General features: G+C 37.7%; 1 protein-coding gene across 2 annotated transcripts in view; it reads left to right on the top strand.

Annotated features, from left to right (window-relative positions):
• Positions 1 to 9,381, top strand: part of LOC108624096 (synaptotagmin-10) — a 32,320-nt gene that overhangs the window by 16,406 nt on the left and 6,533 nt on the right. The window contains exons 2-7 of one of the 2 annotated variants that reach the window (XM_018023150.2): positions 6,128 to 6,387; positions 6,913 to 7,059; positions 7,422 to 7,550; positions 8,515 to 8,669; positions 8,728 to 8,896; positions 9,135 to 9,258. In XM_018023150.2, the coding sequence (XP_017878639.1) occupies positions 6,128 to 6,387; positions 6,913 to 7,059; positions 7,422 to 7,550; positions 8,515 to 8,669; positions 8,728 to 8,896; positions 9,135 to 9,258 (984 nt within the window). Of the gene's footprint in view, positions 1 to 6,124; positions 6,388 to 6,912; positions 7,060 to 7,421; positions 7,551 to 8,514; positions 8,670 to 8,727; positions 8,897 to 9,134; positions 9,259 to 9,381 lie in introns of both variants that reach the window. The other variant, XM_018023149.2, reaches the window with a different exon arrangement.

Genomic DNA, 9,381 nt, shown 5'->3' with positions numbered 1-9,381 from the left:
CAAGCATTTCGTCGAATTGTATAGAGTTTAATTTTATATTGGGCTATTTTACATGCTCATACACCTGTCAGGCGATACCCGAAATTGAAAGAAAATGAAATTCCAGACGTACTGGAAAATCTCGAGAACGATCGCAGGTTTGAGAGATTGTCATTGAACAAGAAAAAAAGATAAATGAATATACAAAATTGGTCGTTTGGCATTGTTTCGCGTTCGCTGCGAGAGTAAAACGGTTCATTCAGTTGGGACGCTGTACAGAAAAATAAATTGACCGAGAAAAAATCCCGTGTTTCGGAACAATGAACGAGGATGAATTGGCGGTAGAAACCAGCAGAGCGTTAATCACTTCAAAATGGAACCTGAATACTCTTACCTCCTGATCCGAGAGAGTCCCGATCACTTCGTACTTTTTCGGAGAATCCACAAAATCAGGAAACTTCACGTCACCTTTCTTGGCTTCTTTCGGCTCGACTTCTGTTTCCTCTTCCTCGTCTTCGATATCCTCTTCTTCCTCTTCACCGAAGTCATCGCTTTGAGGATTGACGTAGGTACGATCTGACAGAAACTGAAAGGAAAAAACTTCATAAAAAATATATTAATGTCTCAATCCTGACAAATTTAATTATAAGTCACAAAGATTTTTATCGTCTCTTAACGACTTTCCAGATTTCCTATCAAATTCTGTGAGGGTCCTAATACTTTTGGACGAGAATGTATGTCGACGAATTCTCTGAATTTTAGGTAGAACATTCTGCTATATGGAATTTATGAAATTTGACATAGATTTTATGTACAGAATATTAATATCTTTCTCAATAGTTTTTTAGACACGAGAATATAGTCTTTTCTCTCCCTCGGCAGAAATCTAGTAACAACTGATTTTTTTTCATAAAGCCGCACCCCGTTTCTCTTTACAATTCAGTATAACACATTTCCCGTATCAATATCTCTCCGTTTTGTGGGCAGAGCTTCCGTCAAAGAGCTTCATAGTGCCAAGAACGTTTTAGTGCGTGGGATTGAAAGGGTAATTTCCGGTAAACGTAGGCACAATCTTTAATAACGATTAAATCTGGTCGATCAAAGCGGTGTCTAATTACGATTCTTCGTCGGTGAACCGATTTTCCGTTTCCGAACATCAAGTTCCTGTCGGGAAATTAGATTTCCATTTCTCTCATGCAACTTTCTACCGAGCCATCGCTCAAACTAAATTATAAAAGGATCTGTCACATCATGAATAGTGATTTAAATAAATGCAACACCGTATAGCCCAAGAACAATGGTCAATTTACTGTTCCTTTTTTTAAAGAGTGACGGATAATTTACGCTAACAAAGGAAACCAAATTATGACGCGTTATTCTGGATTAAGTAATAATTAAAATCTTTTTGACGTTGATACGTTAAGCGTATGAGAAAGTAATTTTTTTCTTTAGTGATTTGTACGTAAGAAATAATTGCAGTGCGTTTGATACGATCCATTTTCATAAGCTAATTGATCGCTTTATTTTTAGTCGCGAACGTAGGACGGTCTTGTTCAGAACGTAGATTCATTTTTTTAATGCGGGAATAGAATTAAAAAAAATATAATTTTACTCCTTTACTGATTGCATAGAAGTACGACGATTTTACGCCATCAATCTTATGTAATTTAAGATCTTTCATCCAACAGGAAAGGCGTTTTAGCAATATTTTAACTTCTCATCAAGACAGTGATATATGTATAATTATTAAATGTATATGTGTTTGTCGAAATTACTTCGTTGCTTTGGTCCTTGCGGTATCAAGTCGCGGGAATTACACGTATCCCGCTGTTGGTTACGGCAATAAAGCCGAGAGAAACTAAATTTGCGTTATGGCAACGTAATCAACGAACTATCGATCAACGCGACCGCGGATTCGTTCAACACGCAATTTGCCTGTAATTTGCAGCCACCTATCCTACCAGGTAAGAAAGCATCAACGCTGCATTCAATCGTTAAAAAAAGATTTTACCCGAAGGATGTTTAAAGAGGATGTGCCGGAATTAATATGAAATCGATACTGTGGGGTGCGGATAAAAGGCACTGGGAGAAATTCTTTATTATTTGCGTCAGACCTTTTCCGAATTTATTTCAATTATTTTTATTTGTTCGAATACTATTATTAAATCTTGAAATATGAAGAGCTTTATCAGTCTATGACTTTGATGAGCAACGACAAGTACTAGCTACCTGTAACCAGGAGTTGAAAGCAGTTATAGAGATCCGAAAAATTGCTGTGACTATTAATAGATACGTCGGTCCTGACTTCGGTTTTGATTTTGCTACTTCGGAACCGATAACATATCGATTCTATAACTGATACTCTCCGGTTCTGTATTTTGATCCTACCGATACCTTAAATTTTATAAGACTATTTTAACTGGTCTTTTCAATTTTCATGTAGCAGACATTAACACGTAGATATATCGGTTTTGAAGAACCGAAACCTAAACCCATATAAGTGAATAACACTCCGTAACTGCTTCGATCAGAGCTGATATATGTATTATGAATAACAGTTTGGAACAGTTATTTTCAGGACCTTCCCAACCCCTGCTTGTAACGCCCTGTACAAAATGAATTTTTTTTCTCAAGAACGACATTGACATTTATTAGTAACCTAGATAGCGTATCGTAATTATATATTTTACCACCATGATTACATAGCTTATAACACTTCAGATTACGTTTTTTAAGAAAATGTAAATCGACAGAGGAAATTACGAAGTCGTCTCCTAGTAGTTAAGTACTTACGTCCAACAGCTTTTTGCCGTGATAACTATCAACGTGATTAATAAACACACGTTCAGGCTTGAAGCCTGATTCGACGGGTACGTCTTCCAAGAATTCCGTCTTTAATTTACGCGAGTTGTACCCTTGGGATTCACTGCCCTCGTGCGAACGAGTTTCCATCGTTATCACTGTTATTGATTTGTTGAACGCGGAAATAAAAAGCGTGTCGCTGTATTTCAAATGTATTCAATTGTATGGATGACTCGACGTGGTTCGCGTTTCCGAATCGCGTCCAACGTCGCATCGACATTAAATTCAATTGAGACGCGTCTAATTGTAACCTAATAAGAATGAACATATAATGGTGCTTGATAACGTTTACATCAGCAATATGATAATGCCGACTTGTACGTGTTTTACAGCGTTTTATAGAAAAGTAAACACTCTGGCCTTCGTGCTAACAATAAGTAGCAACTTGTTGCTACTGTTTGATTGTCTACTTGTTGCTGCTGCGTCACATCACCTAAAATCTATTTCATAATCTCTGCGTCATATTACCTAAAATCTTCCTACGTCTGTCCCTTCTACATATTTCAGGAATTAACATAGCCACCGATTATGTCCTAAAGCAGGTTCCAGAAATAGTATGTGCTGCGTTGTAGTTGTAATAAATCGATTGTTACCACAGCCCATGAATATCACGTTCCGCTTAATTAGAAACGGAGGCAGGAGCTGAAAATTCGCTCGTGCCATGGTCGTAGAAGACATGTGCAACGCGGAGAGTGAGCAGCACAACCTTGCCGCCCACGCAACTTGGATTCGAGGGCCAAGGCTGACGTTTAGAAAGAAAAAGCCATGGTGATCGATAACCGAACGGAATGCACAGTAGGAAATTCGTGGTGAATTGGAGGTGGACTAGCTGCGAGTCAAATTAAAATATCGTTTGAGAACCAATCGCGGCATGGAATACCTGTTAGTCCAAGTGCTTGGATCAGCATTTTAAACAGGAAACAATAACCTTATAATATCTTTACATCACGATTGAAAAATAATCTCTTTAAATAGATTCAGATCTTCTGATTGTTTTATGTCTTCTATAGATCTCATAATTCTAATTCGATGTGTATAGATTGAAATCTTTAAATGAGAATAGCTTCGGGAAATTAGTCAAATACATATTTACGATTTCCTCTTCTCTAATTAAAGCACGGTCACATCTCACTAATCTCCATTATTGAAATAGCTAGAGAAATTAATCAAAGAAATGAATTCACTGTTTCCCATTCACCTGTTCGCTTCTGCTGACTGAAATAAAATATCCCGCCGCGGAGAAGTGCGATCGTGCGGGAGTGAAGTGAAGATCTTAAGACGCACAGTGGGTGGGGACGTTTACGGTCACTAAAAAATGCAACAGCGAATCGAGTCGCGTGGTGGCAAACGAATATTAAGGGACACGTAATGGCCCGGGGCATAATTCACCGGTTTACCATCAATCACTTAAGCGATGCACGCGTGGGCGATTCGAGACCGCGGACTCACTCGAACGAATAAGCCGTAAATCGAGTTTACGACCGAAGGTTCGCCCGTTATCATCTTCGTCACGCGATCAGCGCTGTTACTTCGTGCAACGATAAAAATGATGGAGGAACTCGATTGTGCAGGTCTTTTTTGCGATCCTCTGGCGCGTGGCACCGCAATCGCTGATCCGTTATAATCGAACCAGTAAAAACAGGAAAAAATAATTAGTGAAACCGCGGAAGAAACAGAACCGAAGAAAAGATAATAAAAAGAGAAAAGGAGAAGTGAAATGATAATTCTTAGCATTTGGAATGCTTCTACATACGTGTATAAATTATTATTATATATGTACATATGTATATTCATATTTAATATGGGAAATATAGATACTGATTCAACAGATGGTTGCACATCAATAAAGTTAAAATTCTAATCCACAGATTTTACTGTGATAAAAACAAATATAAAAACGAAATATTAATCTAAAAATAATACGCTAAATCGAGCGGGCACTCCTTCGTTTCGTGCATTAACTATTTGGGCGTGGATTCCATTTCGTGGCAATTTGTAGTTATCCTAAATTTTCAGTTCGCATGTTTTCATCCATTAAGTTAAAACGATCCCTTGCGCATTAAAGACAGAAGGTTGATGATCTAGCATTTAATTGTAATTGTAATACTAGTTAGTGAGAATGTAGTATTGAAAAATGATATTGCGATAAAGTATAAAAATATTTGTACAATAGTTTGTACAATCTGTAATACGAATTCTCAGCTGATTAATCGAACTTAAATCGCGAAGGCATCGACCCTCAAGGATCCGGTTGGAAAATGATTGCTCATTAAAACAGTCCCACTCACACGAATACCTAATAAAGTCTCGGGCCATTAGACACTCGTCTTGCAAACATTATTCGACTTGGTCGGTGTATTATTGCGCGAATTCAACTGTCTCCGACGAGTCCCTGTTGTTAGAGGCGTTGATAAACGCAGCACATAAGATAAAACGGTGTCTCTTCCAATTAGTCGAGACGCAACACAGTGCTCGTTTAACGTAGGATCCATCCAGCTTTCGCTTTCTCGTGAGCTGTGCTATACCACATTTACATTAATCATCCAGGCGTACGTGTATCTCACACGGAACGTTAGTTTTCATTTGCATGCTCCTTTTGTAACGTTAGCCAAGCTGTCTGATAATTTTTACTTTAATTAAGTAGGTATTAAGCACCATCAACTAGCAAAAATGACTAGCCGTGCGGCATATTGCAAGCTTCGAAGGCAAAAAATGTTCCACGCTCTTCCTCCCAAAGACTGTCCTTCATGTTCATTTACAAAAAATTGATAATAGGAAATTTTTAGTTAAGAACATCGGCTTTGAAAATTGTCGGTAAAGAATAGATGTATGTAAAACATTGGGTTTTAAATATATCCTTGTGTTTATCAAAATCATTCAAATTCAGATGTAGAACTCAAATCTTGACAGGATTAAAGATAAGCCTTGGAACACGCAGCAAGTAACGCAATTTGGGGTGATGGATGGTGCAAATATCCCGCTATTGCAAATCGCTACGAAATAGGAGTTAGAGGCTTATTCAATTTGACGAACACACTAATTTCTGTTCTCGTGTATCTAATCCGGGATGATGAAACATTTCCGGTTTTCGATTTAAATTTTAAACTCCAATACTCTATCTCAATTGTTCGTAATTTAATTAACGCGTTCGAGAGAAAGAATATGAATAATACTTATTATTAATGTATTTCTCTAGATAAATTGTTCAGTTTACATTTATTGCCTTTAATCGACTGCTAGAAATTCTATAAACTATCTGTATTTTCTACAAATCTGTTCATAGAAGAATGGTCGGAAACGTTCCCGTATCAATTGCTGATAGGAACAGGCGTAGCAATGTTGGCTCTATTGCTACTAGCTGCGGTGAGCTTCCAATGTTCTTCCACTTGGCGATGGTTAATGAGGATGAAACGGAGCATGAAGGAGAAAGACGCTGAAAGTGACTTATCACAGCAGAACGCTATACGCATCAGTCATTCCCTACCCGATCTTCAATCAGAACCGGTTACTCACGAATATGTTCAAGAATCAAAGGACAGTAAAAAGGTACGATCCCAAAGGAATGAATTCATCGTCACGTTTCTTATGTGATGGGAGTTTAATATGAATAAGTTTAAAAAAATATAAGAGCAACCGTCTTAAAGAAAGTAAATTCTAAATATACGTATGTAATACATATGTAATATTGAATGTATGTAATATAGAAGGAATTTCAAAGAGATTTTATGATTTTAGATGTCGATTTCAATTTAGTCTCTCCAAATTGTATTAAGATTTGATCGAGTTGTAGAACACTTGATTTAACTTAATTGAACCTTAATTTTGCATCCTTTCTTTCTACTTCCTTTTCGCTTGCCGTATTTTATTAATAGAAATTATTTATTCTTCGTTGCCCGGTTCATCTGCTACGCTTGCGAAATAGGCGAATCAAAATTTCATGTAGCAGAACTGAGCGGAAGAAAGTTCGCAGCCAAAGAGTTAACAAAGGGGCGGCTGACTTCCGGGATAAACTCCTGAAGTACACATTGTATACGGACGCGATGGACATATCAGGGTATGACTTTTTTATAGGTGCTGCGTCAGACAACTTTGCCCATTGTTCCGATGAGACATCAGAGCTTTCAGAGGCAACTTTCTCATCGACTCACCGACTTGCCAATCATGTTTAGCATCTGCAGCCTGGATAAACGCAGCGACTCCAGTCTTGGATTAATTAAGGTACCCATAGATAAATGTATCGTACGACTTCTTTTACTATGTTTTTTTTATACGAGAGGAAATTACGCCCTACGTTTTTACTTTTAAAATAAGCGTGTAAAAAACCACCCCATTTCTTGAACAGTTCAGAACCTTAGCAGATGTTAATTTAAATTAAAAATTAAAGAGCGATAAACAGCATTGTCAAAGTATCTAAACTTACATTACTAGGTTTTATAATTCCTAATCTGTTCACAAACGTGGTGAAAGAATTTGCCGTAGCGAAAATGAAATACCATCGTATCACAATTCCAAACAACAAACCGAAACTAGCAAATTCAGTTCATTCAAAGTTTTAGCCGTGTATACATTCACGTTTGCAGCCAGAACTTTACAAGAAGGAGATGGGCCAAGAGGACGCGGAAAGCTCGAGCACCGTGGAGATGGAGTACGCCGGGAAGCTGCATTTCGCCTTACGATATGATAAGGAAATGGAGGGGCTGGTAGTTAAAGTGAGTTTGATCATTTCTTAAATCGATAATATCTCGATTATGTCCATCTGAATTTCCCTATGAATCAAGATGCTGCCACGTTAAGTATCTCAAAGTGATCTTGTATTAATATCTAATGTTATATTTACGTGTACAACGACGTTAATTACTGCCATTGACAATAATAGGAAAAACGTCATCACGAGCAGTTGGAATTGACTGTCCAAGTGAGAAGCGTTTTGTAACACGATGTTATTAGAAAATGCTCGCAAATATACCACCGCCGTATTTAGCGTGCACTATTGAATAACGTAATTTCGGTTTGATTACCACTTGCCGAGGATTGTCTAATACACACAATATTTCGTTTTAATTTTTCTGTACATGTAATTAAATACGTTCTAAGAAAAAAAACTCATATGACATCGTTGCCTGGAAAAACGCAGCTGAATGTATGCGGACCATGTAACCAGACTCGTTCATAAGTCTAGCTGGGACATGGTAGCTCATAAATAAGGGAACGAGGTCAACCTGCAATAGAATTATGCTTTTCCGTCGTACAACCCTTTCAAGGCAGTGAGATTATGATAACGTTTGGGATTAAGCAGCATCACATTTGTATGGCAGAAAGATTAGCAACATTATCGCGCCGTGGAAAAGGAGAAAGATTAATTATTCATATTGTAGATATCATTATTTAAGTATTACGAAGCTGAGTAAATTCATTTACACCACATACAATTTATGATTGAATTCCAATTTCAAAGAATCTAAAATCGTTGATCAGCATATTTAATGCAGCGTTTGTAGGTACATCGGCGGAGTCATATTATCAGTATCACAGACTGACGTGAAAACCGTCCGTAATTCTGTTATTATCTCAATATTGTACATTAATTTATGGCAGAGATAATGGGAGTTACAAATTGTCGTCATGACGGTTGTCAACTGTTGTTGCAAACTGGAGAAAGAATGTTATTTATAGATCTTGGAAGCAAGAGAGCTGCCAGTGAAGGACGTGACTGGTAGCAGCGATCCCTATGTGAAGGTGTACCTCTTGCCGGACCGGAAAAAGAAGTATCAGACGAAGGTGCATCGAAAAAATTTAAATCCCGTATTCAATGAAACCTTCATATTCAGGTTAGCGGACTTGATCAAATGTAAAAACAGCACTGAATTAACCAGCGTTTGTTTTCAGCGTTTCATTCGAGGAGCTGAGACATCAGTATCTCCAATTCTCGGTTTACGATTTCGATCGATTCTCTCGAAACGATCTGATCGGACAGGTGGTGCTGAGGGAGTTATTGGATTGCACCGACCTTGACCAAGAAGTGGAATACACGATGGATATTCTATGTGCTACGCAGGTACTTAATTCTTTAATGAAATAATTTTCTTTCGTCAAGGATCCCTGAGAAGAGTTTGTTTGTAGTTATTGCATAATGGTATTTTTCTGCTTAGAAAGCAGTATCCGAGAACTTTAAATTCACTTCGTCTTGGATAGCCAAAGCCTCTTAGTTTTTAGATTATCCTCTTCAATCTCTCCCTCAACATTTCTTTGGTAATGGTTTTATAAATTGAACTTGTTTTCGTTTCTTCTTATAGGACAAAGGGAAGGACTTGGGAAAATTGATGCTTTCGCTTTGCTATCTCCCAACGGCCGGACGGCTAACAGTGACCGTAATTAAAGCCAGAAACTTAAAAGCCATGGATATAACGGGATCATCTGGTAAACTTATATTATTATAAGACTCCTTTACGCGATAAAGAGAAAAACACGCGACACTAATAAGAAACTCATACAAGATAATAAACTACAGCCTTATTTATGGGTGTTGGCACTCTTAGTGAA

The sequence above is a fragment of the Ceratina calcarata genome, unplaced genomic scaffold (assembly GCF_001652005.2).
Source record: "Ceratina calcarata isolate Rehan_Ccalc_2016 unplaced genomic scaffold, ASM165200v1 scaffold297.2, whole genome shotgun sequence".
Classification (NCBI taxonomy): Eukaryota; Metazoa; Arthropoda; class Insecta; order Hymenoptera; family Apidae; genus Ceratina; species Ceratina calcarata.
Note: the sequence above shows the minus strand (reverse complement) of the source record. Positions and strands in the feature narration are given on the sequence as shown.